Source organism: Equus quagga, chromosome 5 (genome assembly GCF_021613505.1).
Source record: "Equus quagga isolate Etosha38 chromosome 5, UCLA_HA_Equagga_1.0, whole genome shotgun sequence".
Classification (NCBI taxonomy): Eukaryota; Metazoa; Chordata; class Mammalia; order Perissodactyla; family Equidae; genus Equus; species Equus quagga.
This window is the reverse complement of record NC_060271.1, coordinates 46,465,226-46,481,932: the sequence shown is the minus strand read 5'-3', so window position 1 is coordinate 46,481,932 and position 16,707 is coordinate 46,465,226. Positions and strand designations below refer to the sequence as shown.

At 60.6% G+C, this 16,707-nt stretch overlaps 1 protein-coding gene across 1 annotated transcript in view; it reads left to right on the top strand.

Annotated features, from left to right (window-relative positions):
* Window positions 1-15,303, top strand: part of TP73 (tumor protein p73) — a 67,431-nt gene extending 52,128 nt beyond the window's left edge. The window contains exons 5-14 of the mRNA XM_046661359.1: window positions 4,376-4,562; window positions 4,920-5,035; window positions 6,438-6,547; window positions 6,871-7,013; window positions 7,376-7,464; window positions 8,374-8,498; window positions 8,994-9,142; window positions 9,423-9,561; window positions 9,930-10,023; window positions 11,262-15,303. Of these exons, the coding sequence (XP_046517315.1) occupies window positions 4,376-4,562; window positions 4,920-5,035; window positions 6,438-6,547; window positions 6,871-7,013; window positions 7,376-7,464; window positions 8,374-8,498; window positions 8,994-9,142; window positions 9,423-9,561; window positions 9,930-10,023; window positions 11,262-11,591 (1,482 nt within the window). The 3' untranslated portion in view covers window positions 11,592-15,303. The remainder of the gene's footprint in view (window positions 1-4,375; window positions 4,563-4,919; window positions 5,036-6,437; window positions 6,548-6,870; window positions 7,014-7,375; window positions 7,465-8,373; window positions 8,499-8,993; window positions 9,143-9,422; window positions 9,562-9,929; window positions 10,024-11,261) is intronic.
* The last annotated feature ends 1,404 nt before the right edge of the window (window positions 15,304-16,707 follow it).

The following is a 16,707-nucleotide window of genomic DNA, read 5'->3' as shown; positions in this document are numbered from 1 at the left end:
GGGGCGAGTGGGCCAGAGTGAGGGTGATAACAATAGGACCCGCCAGGTGCCCAACGTCGCCTCCTGGCTTCCCTGGACCCCCTTGGGCCCCTCCCCTCTTCACTGGGCCCGCCCCATCTCCCACTGTCCAGGCTTCTGGTGTGGGCCTCAGCTCCTGAGCCATTGGTGTGCAGGACCTCCACACTGCACAGCAGACTGGGCGCCTGGTGGGCTCTTTCCTGGGTCAGCTCAGTGTACATGCTGCCCACCCTCACCCCAACTTTAGCCCAGGATGGAAGCTACTGGAGGCATCCCCTGCCAGCCTGCAAATGTGTGTGGGACAGGGGGCTGCACAGGCCCAAGGCCTTGTGCTTCCAGGCCCTGAGGGTCCCAGTGCCTCCTGCTGACCGGTTGGCACCTGGCTGGAGGGTGTTGAGGGGCAGGCTGCCTAGCTCACGAGCAGTGTCCTTGCCAGCTCCAGGCTCTCCTCTCCCCACTGGGCATCTTACTCCCCGCAGCCTCTGCGGGCTCCCCAGACAGTGGTCAGGGTCACTGGGCACCTGCAGAGCGTGTTTCCACCTCTCATTCCTCCTCTGGGCTCCTGGCAAAGGGAACCCCCGCTGTCCAGCCTGCAGGGTGGTGTCAGCAGATGCATCTGTCCCCTCCTCTAGCCAGGAGCTCTCAAGGAATCACAGCAGCCTCCATGATCCAGCACATCCGCTAGGCCAGGCACTGGCTGCGGCCCTATAGGTGTCCAGGAGCTCCCTGGAGCCTCCAGCCACCCAGGCCGCCGGCCAAGGTGAAGTGTTGGGCGTGAATTTCCTTGTGTGTAGATCCTCACTGCCTTCTGACCATGGGGGCTCTGAAGCAGGCTGGGTGATTGTCACAGGTGCCCTCACCCCCACTCTAGGCTGGTGGCTTCACTGTTACCCTGTCCAGACCTCCTGACACCTCCTAGAGCCCACTCCATTCTCCCAGCAGCTCTCCACTGAGTGAGGACATGAAAAAAGGTCGAGAGGTCCCATGAGGGGGCTGTAGCTGAGTGCCCCTGTGGCTTGTGTCACCCTGGAGGCCACTCTTTACCTGGAAGAAGCATAGGGGTCCCTTACTAGGGGGACTGTAAATGGGGGCTGTTGACCTGGGCTCCCTGTGAGTTTCAGGGCATCGCTCTGTGAACCCACGTGCTCTGTGTATCAGCCCTGGAGCTTTTCAAGGGTGAGAGAGGGTCTGTGGCCTTGAGGAGGTCCTCAAGGGGCTTATAACCCAAGAGAAGAGAGAAATGTGGCTCTGAACACGTGTGCCACACACGCACACACACAGGCTCACAAGGAAAGCAGATAAAAGTGGGCTATATTAAAAAAAAAAAATTTTAAAAATAAAAGCCCCCACTGCTGGCCCCGTCTTCCAGAATCTGTTGTAACAGATTCACCCAAGCTGGTTAACGGTATTTGCGGTTTGCAAGATGCTACACGTCCCTGGAAAATGACAGACAAGTTATTATCAGCTCTCCACTCTCCTCCTGCCCAAACCTGTCTGTGCTGGGCACCCAGCTGCCGGGAGCAGGGCGAGGAAATTAACAGCCACCGCGCCGCGCCCGCCACCCGCTGCCCTCTCACCCACCGCCCCCGCACCAGCCCTGCCAGGCCGGGGCTCCGAGCCAGGCCGGGTCCGTCGTGGCTGGGGGTGGGGGAGTCCGAGGAGAGAAGGGGAGGGGAGGGCAGGGATGGGCATACACTGGCGTGTAGGCACACCATTTCCCGCAGACACGAAGGAATACACGCATCCCCGAGCAGGCAAGTCTAGACAGCTCTGTGTCAACAGCCGAAGATAAATAAGATTTTATCAGCTCAGAATCTGTTGAAACACATCCATCTAGCGGTTCTAGGGAAGGAGACGCGGGAGGGAGGGAGGGAGCATCTCCATGCAGCCTTTTATATGGGACAGAAGGACCCAGGAGTCCTCCTCCTCTCTCTCCGGTTTTCCTCAGCACCAAACCCCAAGGCCCAGGAGCTCTGGGAGGAGGGGAAGGAGCTGGGGCGGGGGAGGGCCCACACCCTCCTGGATTCAGACCTGGCTCTTCAGTATTCCAGGGCTTCTTCATCTCCTGAAGGTCCCACCCCCACCCCCTACCCCTGGTTTGGCCACCCCAGGCTCCCCTCCTGCCCTGCAGCCCAGCAGCCACTGTGTCACTGCCAGATGGTACCGGGTGTGGGGTAACCTCAGGCATCCTTCCCTGAGGCTGCCCGACAGGGGCCAGGCTGGGCATCCGTGGGACCAACCCCTTGCCGGTGTAGGGGCTGGCAGGCTTGTGTGCCTGAAGGCCATATGAGCAGCCAGCTAGGGCAGCACTGGGCTGGGGACACCCCTGTGGGGAGTAGGGCCAGGTCCAAAGACGGCAGCAGCCTTGCCTGGGACGCAGAGGGAGGGAGGGGTGTCCTCCTATCTCCATCCTGAGGCCCGGGCTCCACTGGCCTCGGTGAGGACCTGCCCACTCCAGGCTGTTCTGTGTTCCCAGCCCCAGCCCAGCTCGGAGGGGTGGCTGCTGCCGCCTGCACAGTACCAGGGACAGCTCCTGGCGGCTCCTCCCTGGGGCGGGGCATCCCCACACCCCGCCCCCAATCCCCTACCCAGACTTGCACGCTTGTCCCTGCGTTTTCCCCAGGACCTCGGGCCTGGGGAATCCAGATCCCAGGAGCACCCGCTAGGGCCCCCACCCCACCTGGGCTTCTAGAGGGGGACTTGCGCACTGTCCCGCCCAGGCTCTGCCCACCTTTGCCAAGGAAGGGGGCCCTGACACCCTGACTCCACAGAGGCAAGGCGCCCACCAGCCATCAATGCTGCTTCTCCAGCCATCAGGGGACACAGTGGACCCGTGACTGCCGGTCTGCAGAATGGGTGCGGAGTCCCCGCTGCTGCCCAGGACAGTGCCAAGGAGGCAGTCAGTGGGGCTGGGGTGGGGGGCTTGGAAGTGGTGCCCCCACTGTTTAGACCTGAAGGGGCTATCCAGACGGAGGGGGAACTGCGGGCACCTTCGCTCCGCTGTGCCTGGAACCCCACTCCATCACTGTAGGCGCTCACTGGTGAGCCAAGGGAGCCTCCCCGCCTTGGGATGTTGTGTTGGGGCTGCCCAGGAATGCGCTGGCCACAGGCCCCTGCACTCCTCACCCACCCATTCCAGCCCGCCTGGGACTCGCTGTTCGCTATTCATGGACTTGGACTTGCTGAGACTATGAGAGCCTGAGGGTCCACGGTGTCCCCTGATGGCTGGAGAAGCAGCACTGGTGGCTGGTGGGGGCCTTATGTTTGTGGGGTCAGGGTGTCAGGGCCCCCTTCCTTGGCGAAGGTGGGCTGAGACCTGCTCCTTCCTGGTTCTGCCAGCAGCTCCCTGTTTCTAGTCTCAGTTTCCCCAACTGTACCATGGGGTGCAATGGGCACTCTCTGGGGCCTTGTGGCTGGGGGAAACTCCAAGTCCCCACTGTCCATGGGAAAGGGGCATGAGGCGCCCCGGATGGGTCCCCAGGAGCCAATCATTGGGAAATCAGGCAGCTTGGAAATGAGTGGGCACCCTTGTGGTCACCAGCAGGGTCAACTTTGGACTCGGGAGAGCCAGCCTGGGTCTCAGGTGGGCTACCTGGGCCCCTGGGCACTGGCTCCAGAGGTCCCTGCTGGGCTCAGGAAGGGCACCATCCAGTCATGCCTTGGGCAGGGTCCTGGGCCGGGGGTACTGGGACTGCGTGGTCAGAGGGCTCCCCACCCAGTGGTCAAAACCAAGCCAGAGAGCTCAGCCCCTCAGACTCCATGTTCCAGGGAGTTCTCTCCCGAAGCTCGAGTGCATGGGGTACCCGGCGTGTCTGAAAATGACACGTTTCCTCTGCACAAATGCCAGAAAAGCCTAACTCTGGGCTTTTACAGAGACTCGACCCCCACCCCGCCCCGACCCCACTTCAAACCACTGCGGGCTGGGGGCTCAGCATCCACAGCAGGGAGAGCCGGCTTGACTGGGCGGACCTGGCTCCCAGCCCCCAACCCCCATCTCAGTCTCCAGGCTCCAGCAGCTTTCCTGGCCTTTACTGTCCTCCTCCATAAGGTGGACACAATGGCACCCACCTCTCCAGCCAGTGAGATCGACAGAGAGTCTGGGCCTGGCTGCAGTGGGCTCAGGGCAACCCTCACTGTGCCCGAAGAAGCCAAACACTCTGAGTGGTGCCTGGCAGTTGGGGGAGGCGCTTTGAGGGCACTTGGCGGAGGGGAGGGGCATGCACGTGGAGGCCGTCATCAGAGAGCTTGGGGAAAGGACTCCTGACTGCCAGCAGACAACCAGGCACTCCTGGAGGGGTGCACAGCCGGGGAGGGTGTGGAGTTGAAACTCCCAGCCTCAAGCTGGCTCCCCCAACAGTACTCCCCGCTGTTGAAGAAACTCTACTGCCAAATCGCCAAGACGTGCCCCATCCAGATCAAGGTGTCCACCCCGCCGCCCCCGGGCACCGCCATCCGCGCCATGCCCGTCTACAAGAAGGCGGAGCACGTGACGGAGGTCGTGAAGCGCTGCCCCAACCACGAGCTGGGGCGGGACCTCAATGAAGGTGAGGGCCCCCAGCCCCCCTGCCCAGCTGTCAGGGCGCCCCAGCCAGGAAGGGGAGGGTTGGCCCAGGGCCTCCTACTGGGAGACAGCAGGGGCTGGTGGGAGGGGCTGATGGTGGGCTCAGCTTTCCCCCAGCCCCATTTCCTCCCAGCTCTGCCTGGGCCTGGGATGCTGGTGCCCACAGGAGAACTGCTGCTGGGCAGGCGACCCGAGGGCACAAGGGCTGCCAGTGGCCTAAGCCCCACCTGGGAGGTCCCCAGGACCAGACCTTCTGGTCCCAAATGCTGCAATGCACATGGCCCAGGGGTGGCTGGACCCAGGCTGGGCACCTCTCTGAGGTGGCATCCCCTCCCAACAGGACAGTCTGCCCCAGCCAGCCACCTCATCCGCGTGGAGGGCAACAACCTCTCACAGTACGTGGACGACCCTGTTACCGGCAGGCAGAGCGTCATGGTACCCTACGAGCCCCCACAGGTAGGCCAGCACCCCCCGCAAGCAGAGACCCCTCATGTCACTTCCATCGGCCACCCATTTGTTCCAAGTGTCTCCAAGTGCAGTCCGTGCAGGGGAGGTCCCTGCTGGTTTCTGACCACGCCCTCGGTCCTCTCTGGGCTTCAGCATGCCCAGCTACCATGGGGGGTGGGCCTGATGACCTCTGAGCCTCAGCCCTGCACTTCTGTCCTCTTTTCACCTGTCCATTCCCTACTGGCTGGTCCGCCCTGGGGCTCGGGGGGGATGGAGGGGCCGAGGCCTGGAGGACTGGAGTTAGCCAGGTGGAGTGGGAGAGTGAGGAAGGGAAGCAGAGAGAACTGTGGTCAGGGACATGGGGGCGCAGGCCCTGGTGGTGGGGGGAGCCGCAAGAGACGGACAGAGGCAGAGACAGCCTGAGGGTCCGACTTGGACCTAAGGGCAGCAGAAGGTTCTGGGCTGACATGGGGGCCCAGCTGGAATGAAAAGCTGGGGTGGAAAGAAGTGGAGGGGCTGCGGGATGATGGTGGGATGGGGGCCAGGAGTGGTGGAGAGCAGGTCCCAGCTCTGGGCTCCCTGGGCTCCCAAGCACCCTTGCAAGGTCCTCTAAGAGCAGCCCTCATGTCAGCGGGCCCAGGGCCCAGGGAGGAATGTGACCAGCCTCTCCTCCTTCCCCCTGTGCCAGACCCTCGCCTGCCAAAGCGGCCCAGGAAAGCAGGACTCTCCCGCCCCCTGGTGGCAGTTTTGTGAAAGGCCAGGTTTCCCCAAGCCAGTGACTGGCTTTTAGATCCTGACCCAGGGAGGCTATGACAACTGCCCCTTTTGTGGTCCCAGCTGGTCAGGAGTCCTGGGTTCATGACTCAGCAACCCCCCTGGGAGATGGGCATGTGTGCTGGGGCTGGGCGTCCACTGGCACAGCTCTGGCCCCGCCCTCTGCCAGAGCAGTGCTGTGCATCCTTCTGCCCAGCAGGGCCCACAGCGTGTTAAACACACACCTGTACCCACAGAGGCCTGTGCACATGCCTGCTCACACCCAGCCTCCAGGGCCTGACCTCCAACCTGTGTCAGGGGGATTGGTTGGGGCAACCAGACCATAGCACTCTGCGCCCTCTGAGAGCAGAGGCCAGGTCTGAGCTCTCGGTACTGAGAGCAAGTGTGGTGCATGGCGTTCAGTGTGTTGCATAAATGGATAGATGGGTGGATGGTAGGTGGATGTGGATGGATGGGTGGATAAATGATGGGTGGAGAGATGGTACAGGACCACAGAGCAGGGCCCAGTTCCCACAAGCCTACTGAGAGCCAGCACCAAATATGAGGGAGGGATGCTTTGAGGCCCAGGAGCCTCCACATTAGTGAGTTGGAGCCCGCATGCTGACCCCACGGCCCTCTCCCTGCTTCCCGTGTGTAGGTGGGGACGGAATTCACCACCATCCTGTACAACTTCATGTGCAACAGCAGCTGTGTGGGGGGCATGAACCGGCGGCCCATCCTCATCATCATCACCCTGGAGACCCGGGAGTGAGTCTGCACGTGGGCTGGGGGGCTTGGTGTGGAGACAGGAGGGCAAAGGGCACAGAGTGGTGCCGGCCCTGGAGGCGAGTTTGGGGAGGCCCTGCAGGCCGTGCTGCTGGGAGGGAGGCCTCCCCTGGCTGTAGGGGCTGCCTGGGCAGGAGCTGGGCCTTGGAAGGGAGACAGGGGACCTGGTGTCCCAGAGCAGCTGGGTGCTCAGCCCTGATCCCTTGGCCCATCAAGGCCAGTCTCTGGGGTCCAAGGTGGGTGGGAATGGTGGGCAGGCTGGGTTGGGCTCCAAAGCTCACTGTTCTGGCTGTGCCCCGCAACAGTGGACAGGTGCTGGGCCGCCGGTCCTTCGAGGGCCGTATCTGTGCCTGTCCTGGCCGAGACCGCAAAGCCGATGAGGACCACTACCGCGAACAGCAGGCCCTGAACGAGAGTGCCGTCAAGAATGGGGCCGCCGGCAAGCGTGGTAAGCGGGGCTCCAGGCCAGGGTGCAGAGGGCAACCCCAGAAAGTTAGAGCCAGTACACCCCGCAGGATGGGGCTGGATGGACCTGCCTCAGGGCCCAGGTGGAAGCTGGCAGGGCACAGCACGAGCCTGTGTCCAGGGGGACAGAGCCAGCCCCATCCATGTGTCCACCCTGGGTCCAGCTCCATCCAGCATGGGCGGCTTCCCTGGGTGCCCCTCTAAGTGGGTTATGGTCTCTGAGCTGTCCACGAGGTGCACGCACGTGAGGGCCAGCTCCTGGTGTGGCAGTGTCGCAGTGGCTGTGCCTGCCATGGCCCACCCCCTCCCCGCCTGCTCACAAAGCCCTCCCCGCCTCACCTCCAGCCTTCAAGCAGAGCCCCCCTGCCATCCCTGCCCTGGGCACCAACGTGAAGAAGAGGCGGCACGGGGACGAGGACACGTACTACATGCACGTGAGTGTTCTCTGTGGAGCACAGGCTGGGGCGGCTGGGGAGGCAGGAGAGACCACAGCCGCCCTGAGCTGGGCCCCGAGCTCGCAGGCGGCTGGGGAGGAGACGCGGGGCCACTGGGGAGGCAGGAGAGACCACAGCCACCCTGAGCTGGGCCCCGAGCTCGCAGGCAGCAGGGGAGGGGACGCGGGGCCACTGGGGAGGCAGGAGAGACCACAGCCACCCTGAGAGCTGGGGCCCCGAGCTCGGCAGGCAGCAGGGCCGCAAAAGGAGAATTAGGTTACAAAGAGCCAGACCAGACAGGGCCAGGCTGCAGGGAAACCTGGATCCGCCAAGTCGCGGACTCTGGGTGACACTACTCCCAACTTCAGAAGTCTTGCTGTAAACACGATGTGTGGGATGACAAGACTCCCACTGGGCAGTGCAGGAGGAATCCCACGGCCCAAAGTCTGGCAGGCCACCTCACTGTAACCCGAGTTTACACGATGGACCCGAGAGTGACCACTCCAGCTGGTGATGCAATCACCCACGTGCTTTGCTTGGACTGGTCTTGCGTTGTGTGAGCTTGTCGTTTTTTGAGGTTTTTTTAGGAATGAGTCCCTCGTTCTAAAAGCCTCCTATTTGTTGAGTGCCCCCCAGCACCCCGAGTGTGCTGGGCACTGGGGAGCAGAGGGGGGAAGGCGGGGGGAAGGCTCAGGGGCAGGCAGCAGTGGACAGAGGAGACCTGGCCACCTGCTCCTGGGGAACAGGAAGGAAGGAGCACAGACCCCAGCCTGCGGGGTGCCATGGGACCCCGTGAAAGGAGAGATGCTTCGCTACAAGCCCAGGGTCCCCCAGAGGCTCCCACTCCGGGTCTGGGGCCCAGAGGAGCCCCACAGGCACCTGGGCAGAGGGTCCGCCTCTCGTGCTCAGGTGCGGGGCCGGGAGAACTTTGAGATCCTGATGAAGGTCAAGGAGAGTCTGGAGCTGATGGAGCTGGTGCCGCAGCAGCTGGTCGACTCCTACCGGCAGCAGCAGCAGCAGCTCCTGCAGAGGCCGTGAGTGCCGCCCCCTCCCGCCCTGGGGTTTCACCCCTCCCCCCCAACTGCCTAGGGGGGAAGGGTGGGACCAGTTGCACCCAGCAGGAAAAATGCCAGCAGCACCAGAAATCCCTCCCAAAAGTACAGCCGCCCAGGACAGGCAGCAAGGACCCTGTTTGGTGTCCCCTCCTCCAGGCCTTCCTTGAACCACAGCAGCCACAGCCATCACTACACTTTTCTCTCCCACCAAGGGGTCCTCCCAGATCTCTGCTGAGTGGAGGGTGAGAACGGGGTGCTCAGAGTGACGCAAGCCCACTGATGCCGATTCTGGAGGCATGAGCCGCCCCACCTCCCTCCCACCCACCGCCGGGGTCCTGAGGATGGAGGTGCTCTCTGACACCTCAGCAGGGTCAAGTTCCCCATCCCCCTGCAGCTCGGGTAGTACGTGGAGGTGACTGGAGGGAAAGAAGCTGCCTGTGCGCTAACCTACATGAGTTGTCGTTTTCTGAGCAGGAGCCCCCTGCAGTCTCCGTCCTATGGGCCCGTCCTCTCACCCATGAACAAAGCACATGGTGGCATCAGCAAGCTGCCCTCGGTCAACCAGCTGGTGGGCCAGCCTCCCCCGCACAGCTCGGCGGCCGGGCCCAACCTGGGGCCCATGGGTGAGTTGCTTGGGCAGTGACGGCCTGGGGTGGGCTGAGGAGGCCCAAAGGGTGGGCCTGGCTTGAGACACTTCTGCTCAGCTCAGGACCCACGCGTGGGGCTCCCGACAGCTGCCTCCCTCCAGCAGCTTCGGCCCACCAGCACTAGGCAAGGCCACAGCCAGTCCCCTCGGTCCATTCCTGATCTCAGGGAGGGCCACGCCTTGAGAGCTTCCGGTGGCTGGCAGAGCCCAGGATGCCTGGCCCGGCTCTCTGACACTCCGACCTGCCTCTCGCCCAGGCCCCGGGATCCTCAACAACCATGGCCACGCCCTGCCGGCCAACGGTGAGATGAACGGCAGCCACAGCTCCCAGTCCATGGTCTCGGGGTCCCACTGCACCCCACCACCCCCCTACCATGCCGACCCCAGCCTGGTCAGGTACGTGGGCTGCTGCTGGGCCCTGCCACTAACCCACTAACCTGGTAACCCCCGCCGGGTGGGTGGTCTCTGCATGCTGCCGCCTGTCCTGGTGTTTTAACCTCTCTGCCATCGCAAGAACAGACAGAGGCCAGGGAAATGTCAGGAGTGAGTATCCTACAGATGCTCGAGGCAAAACACAGAAAGCCTGGGGCTCCCTGGAGGCTGTACCCGGGGTCAGCATGTCCCCAGTGCTGTAGCCAGCAGCAGGCAGAGGTGGCCGGTGGGGTGGCCAGGAAGCGTCCTTCAGGAGGCAGTCCCCACCCAGATAGCCGCACAGCCGGTACTTAGAAGCTAATGCTGCTTTATTTCCCAAATTCTCTCTGCAGTTTTTTAACAGGATTGGGGTGTCCAAACTGCATCGAGTATTTCACCTCCCAAGGGTTACAGAACATTTACCACCTGCAGAACCTAACGATAGAGGTAACTGCCCGGCCAGCCCTCTGCCTGCCCCACAGACCCAGCGTGCGCAGGGCCCGGTCCGGAGGGCAAAGAGCTCTCCCTTCTTTCTGGGGCAGCTGCTGTCTCTGGTTCTTGCCTGTGTGAGGGGGAGCTGGGAAATTTGGAAAACCCTCCTTCCCACGAGCGAGACCAACTGTATCCTCACATCTAACTCCTGCGCTGAAGTCAGCTCACAAGCTGTCAGCAAGTTCAGTTGCACAGGCAGTGGGCTGGATGGGCCTCCCACCCAGGCCCCCCACAGCCGGACCGCTCCTTTGGACTTGAGTCTTCTCTCATGCCCTCTCTGGCACCCAGAATCTCTGGCACCCAGTGACCAGGCTGCCTTTGATTTTGGGGGGGGGGGGGGGGGGCGGTGCTTCCAAAGCGCAAAGAATTGTGGGAGGCAAAGACCAGGAGGGTCTCAGAGCTGGTCTAGTTCAGCGCCATTTGCACAGGGAAAAACTGAGGCCCAAAGAAGATGAGACACACCTCACTCGCTGTACACACACTACTGAACCTCCTGGGTTGAGGGTGTGGGGCTAGCAGCATGCTGGGCATCATGACCAGAGAGCCACAGCTCATCTTCAGGTTAAACAGGAACGTGGGCAGTGTGTCCCCCCTAAACAGGGCCACAGGCAAGAGATGCTGGTTTGTCAGAGGACATGGGGCCAGTGGCTCAGAAGGTAGCCGTGTCTGTGTGTCTGCTACTGTCCCCATCCCTGGTGACCCCTGCTTGGCTAGCTCAGTGCTAACCCCTGCCTCACCAGCACGACGTGTGGGCTTGGTGTGTGTGTGGAGTGGGGAGAGCAACAGGAGCCACGATGGTCTGCTCTGGTCCCAAGGGGCAGACCAGGGGGTGGCCCACCGAGGCTGGGAGGCAGGCGGCCCTCCATCTGTCAGTCTGACTGTGATCAGGGACCCAGCTTCACCCCTACACATACACACACGGCACTTCTTAGCTCTCTGGCCACCTCTGGCTGGGGCCCCAAGAATGGGATGTGGCAAGATCACTGCACATAAGGTGGGTCCAGTGCTGCCCATCCTTCTAGGCCCTTCAGAGCTGCATGGCCCTCCGGGTCAGGGGCTCCTCGGCCACCCTCACAATCAGCTCTGCAGGAGCCGGGTGAGCCCGCAGACTGACATCCCTGGTGGGAGGGGGAGAAGCAGGGCCGGAAGCTCAGCACTCTAATGGGGCGGCTGGGCGCCCACTGCTCTTGCAGGACCTCGGGGCCCTGAAGATCCCGGACCAGTACCGGATGACCATCTGGAGGGGTCTGCAGGACCTGAAGCAGGGCCACGACTACGGGGCGCAGCAGCTGATCCGCTCCAGCAGCAACGCCTCCACCATCTCCATCGGCAGCTCCGGGGAGCTGCAGAGGCAGCGGGTCATGGAGGCTGTGCACTTCCGCGTGCGCCACACCATCACCATCCCCAACCGCGGTGGTCCGGGCGGGGGCTCTGGGCCTGACGAGTGGGCAGACTTCGGTTTCGACCTCCCAGACTGCAAGTCCCGAAAACAGTCCATCAAAGAGGAGTTCACGGAGAGCTAGATCAACTGAGGGGGGTGGGGACGGCGCAGGCCGGGGGGCCCTGCCTGCTGGCTTCTGGAGGAGTCCACCTGACCTGGTGCACAGAGCAGAGCGTGAGCACCTGTGGCCTGGAATCCCAAGAAGCCTTGCTTTATCTCATCCTTTTTGTCAGACTGCCCTGGGAGGCAGGACCTCTGGGTTGTACCCAGGAAAAGGCAAGGTCCAGCCCTGCAGCCTGCCTTCACCAGCCCCAGGAGATGCCTCTGGCCAGCGCAGCCAGCCAGCCAGTGGGAATGGCCCATGAGGGTGCCTGGAGCTGCACTGAGGGCGTGCTCTGAGGGCCAGCATCCTCTGGGATGGGCCTCACTCCTTGGCCTAATCTTTAGGGACTCTGCTGCTCCCAAGCGAGATCCCTCGAAATAAAGGGTCGCCTTTGCTGATGGACTGCCAAAAAGTATTTTTCATTGTCTTTTGGGTCTGAGTAGCAATGAGTGGCTCGTGATTGTATCCAAAACACAGTTCTTTTCGGGTCACTGCTCCAGACTGTGTCTCTGCCCAAGGATGGGTCCCTCTGCTGGACTTGAGGGTCAGTCTATTCCTCACACACTTGACCACTAGTTCAAACCCCACTGCAGCTACCTTCCACTTCCTGCCCAAAGTGAACAGCAGAGTTTCACTAGAATTGGAGAAGACTGGAGAGGAGGTTACCAGGGGCACGGCCCTTCCCAGGAGGCGAGGAAGCTTCTGGACAGTCGATACAGCCAAAACCCATGCCAACACTGCTGGCCACAGTCGCTGCTCTTCAGTGACCCTCTCAGCGTCAACATGGACAGCATGCTCCTCAAACTACTGGAAATTGTCAATATTTGATAAAATCATACCCTTTTCTACATGGTGGGTCAGCTTTTTTTTAACTCATCCTCAACCTGGTGGTCTTCCAGAGTCCAACCTGGTGGCCTTCTTGGCCTCCCAGGTGGATGGCAACAAGCCAGGCTAAGAAAGCTGAGGAGTAAACCAGGTGGGGGTCCAAACCGAGTGAGGGACCATCGCTTGTTCCTGGGTGGCTGGATGGGAATGAAGCCCAGAGCAAGAGGCCGCCAAGGAAGTGCAGGGCACATGCGTCCGCACCACCGCTCTTGGCTGGGAGGCTCTCCGGCTGGAGCAGCTCCCATGTCCCCTGGCTACTTTTGCAGTGGGGGTAGGGCAGTGGACTGCTTTCTCGGGGCCACAGGGAGAGCCCCTCCCAGGTGGAGGGAGCAGGTGGCAGGAAGGCCCACCCCTTGGGCTCAGGGGCTGGGCTCTGTGCTGGCAGAGGCCCTCGTGTGTTCACGGGCACAGCACTGCGGCAGGTGGGGGGGTGCAGTGCTTCGTGAGGCAGTGGGCTTTGGGGAGACAGCTTTCGCACGCCCAGCTTTTGTAGTGATGGGGCCATTTAGGTCTGCATGGAACCTTCAGAGCCTTTGCAGCCAGAGAATTGAGTCCCAGAGCTCGGCTGCAGAGCGGGAACAAGACTACAGAGAAATGTGGGCGTAGGGCATGAAGCCAACCCCATTCCAGGCAGCTGGGATGAAGGGAATCCTGGCTAACACAAGCGGAGACACCGCCTTGGGCACAGGCCGCCAGGTGCCTGCCAAACACAAGTGGGTCCCCATCCGTTTGCCTGGGGCACGCGTGGAGTTACGTTATTTCTAGGCTGGGCTCTCCTGTCACTGATGTCCCCAGAGAAGCAGGTAAGCCCCAGGCCAGGGGAGGTGTAGACACAGCCGTTAATCACCCTCTGGGTCTCTTCTTGTTGCCATAAACCACCCAGAAGATGCCCTGCTCTTCGGGGAAGCGAGGAAGGGCTGTCTTCAGGTTGCCTGTTCAGAGAAAAAGCAACAGATCCTGTGGAGGGTCCATTCAGAAGTCAAGCTCCATCCCTCTGCTCATTGAACAAAGAATGGGTGTTAAAATGCCAGTTTCTTTGTTAGATTTCCAGTCTCTGGAGAAAGCTGGACATTGGGAGGAGGAAGGAGTGTTAATTGTATTAAAATGGTTCAGAGACTAGCCAGCAGGGGAAGGGAGCCCTCGAGTGGCTCAGACCCCATCCAACTCCAGTGAACAAAGCCACAGAGTCAGCTCTGCCCCAAACCCACCATTGGGGTCGCGCCGACTAGGACTTCATCTCAGGAAAAAGCATAAACATCGCCAGTCTCTGTTGATTTAAAAGCAGCAATTTGTGTTGACGCAGGTGCCTGTGTCTAGGATAATGCCCCCAGCTGGCCCCCTCCACTGTGCGCTCCCTGGGGCCCACCTTTCAGGGTTGTGAGAGCACCCAGGATGCTCCGCCTGCAGCCAGGGCTGAGAGTCATGTGGTCACAGAACCAGCTCACTCTGACAGGCATCAGGCTTTGCCAATTAGCCCGGAGAAGCTCAGCTCCTGGGGGATCTGCAGTTCCCCCAGAATACACAGCACGCCCAGGCGGCCACAGTCACAGTGGCCACAGACTCAGGGCTACTGCGGGCTGGGCAGACCGCCCCATCTGTGCATTTCCTCATCTCTCTCTCCCAAGCCCGGGGTAAGGACACTGTTCTTGCCATTTCACAGACAAGGGAGCTGAGGCACAGGAGCGCTAAGTCTTGTGACTCAAGTGTCACAGCCAGCTCATAGCGGAGCCGGGCTGGAGTCTCGCACTTGCTCTCGGGCCACCTGCTGGAGTCCCCCCAGTTGTCCCCCTTGTACCACCTCAGGAGTGCAAGGGCCCATCCCCGACTCCCTGGGGTCCACAAACCCAGCTGAGATGCAGCTGAGTTCCCAGGTCTTGCATGGCTTTGTTTCTTAGGCATGTTTCCCATCGGCCCAAGTCTGGCAGGGGACGCCACAAGGGCCCCCACCGTATGCTCCTGGAAAGGGTTAGTGGGAGTGTGACACTGCAGGCAAGGGTGGGCAGAGCCCCCAGCCAAATGACGAGGAAGGAAGGAAGGAAGCAGGAAGGAAGGAAGGCCTTGGGGCTGTGAACGGTGACCGTCCTCCCAGCGGGGGCCCCAGGTGCACAGGGGCTCCTCAGACCCCCAACCCGCCTGTGTGAGGAGCTCACGGACCACGAGCCTGTTCTTCCTTTGCTGATGGAGGAGAGAACAGCTCTGAGAATAAAGGAGTCTCGGCGGGGAGAAAATACAAAGCAACAAAAGCTTTCAAGGCGTAAGGTTTTCCCAGGGGGACGGGGCGGGAGGGCAGCTGCTCGCTGTGCTGAGTGACAGCCAGGCAGGAGAGCCAGCACACCAACACCTGCAGAGGTGGTTTCAGCAGGAAAACAACAGCTAGCCAGTCACTCCTCTGTCTCCCATGGCCACAGCGGGCTGTGGCTGTACCCAGACGTTCGCCACCAGGGCTGGGCGGCCACGAAGTGGTCGTTCCTCGCAGGTTTGATTGCACAGTCGGAGGCCCAGGCCCCCGACATGCATGGATCTGGGACACAGTGTAACTTGTCCCTGTGAACAGATCAGCGTTTTACCCACAAACATCCACTTCTGTCATGGTCAGTTAAAGCACTTTAATGCTTTAAGGTTGGAAAAAAATACCTACCACCCATGTTTTTAATGTAATATAATGCTTCTTCAAGCAGTATTAATGGATATATTCCAATGATACTAACTGTTTTTGGTAATGTAATCTTGGGAAAATGTGTTATTTTTTTAGCTGTGTTTTGGTGGGAATTTTTGTCTTTGTAACATAATAAAGCACATGTTCCAATGACTGTCTCATAAATACGTCAGATTCGACAACAGCACAGACGGAGAGGCGGCTCCTTATAGGCGAGGGAACCCACGGCCTGGCCTGCGCTCCTCTCGAGTGTTCGGCGGGCGTGAGGAGCCCGCGGGGCGCCCTCTCCCCTGCGCCTCGGAGCCACGTGCTCAGCCCTGACTCAAGTCACAGGAACAACCTGCGGGCAGACAGACGGGCGGTTCTGTCCAGGCAGAGCCTGCTAACCTCCCAGGACTGACCTCGGCCTCAGCCTGGCCACCTCAGGCCTCCTGAAGTGCAGGCCATGACCATGATGAGGATCCAACCCCCTGAGGCCTGGGGGTCTCAACTTCAGAAAGGTCATACAGGGCGTCTGTGTAGGTCATGAACACCCTCCTTGCTGTCTGGAGTCCGGTGTGTTCACATTTCTCTGCAAAACTTAGCAAAACAAAAGATGGCTGGGAGCTCAAGTTGGCTCCACTCAGGCTCTAGGCCACCTGCGCTTCCTTTCGGCTCCCCCACTTCTCAGATTCCTGGATTTCAGAACTGTGAGTAAGGCATTGGGGACCTGCCACAGCACAACTGGGCTCTCGAAATCCATGCAACCTTGAGCAAGGCCTGAACCACTGGGCTGAAACGAAGCAGAACGGAGCAGGGAGCCCACGCCCCCCAGCACTCACTGAGCGGGGAGAGCTCGGCTGAGCGGGGAGAGCTCGGCTGGGCGGCGAGCCAGCACGGGTGGGGGGGAGGGGCTGCCTCCCTGGCCGGGCTACTCACCCACACTCCTTCACACCAAACCCGCTCATCCCTTTCCCCAGGGCCCACTGGGGAGGGCTGAGCGAGAGGTGCCCCCACCCTATCACAGGGACAGGAATCTGAATCACAAACACACCGACCCTCAGAAACAGGACGGGACACAAAGACTCGGGATGTTTAACTAGAGAGACTGCCGCACACACCACAGAAACAGGGACTTTGAACGCCCTCGGAGGAACGAACACAATAATCTAGTGGTCTCAGCACGAGCGCAATTTTAATATCTTTGTTAAAAAAGTTTTTGTTTTTAAAGTAGAGTACAATACAATTATTTTCAAATACCTAAAAACATGTCCAATAAATTTGACGTGTAATTTTAGAAAGATAACATGAGGGCCAGCCCAGTAGCATAGTGGTTAAGTTCACATGTTCCACTTTGGCAGCCCAGGGTTTGTGGGTTTGGATCCCTGGCACAGACCTATACACTGCTCATCAAGCCATTCTGTAGCGGCATCCCACATACAAAACAGAGGAAGATGGGCACAGATGTTAGCTCACAGCCATTCTTCCTCAAGTAAAAAGAGGAAGATTGGCAATAGATGTTAGCTCAGGGCCTGGTTCAAAGCAGATCTGCCACTTTGCAAGGCACTATGTTTC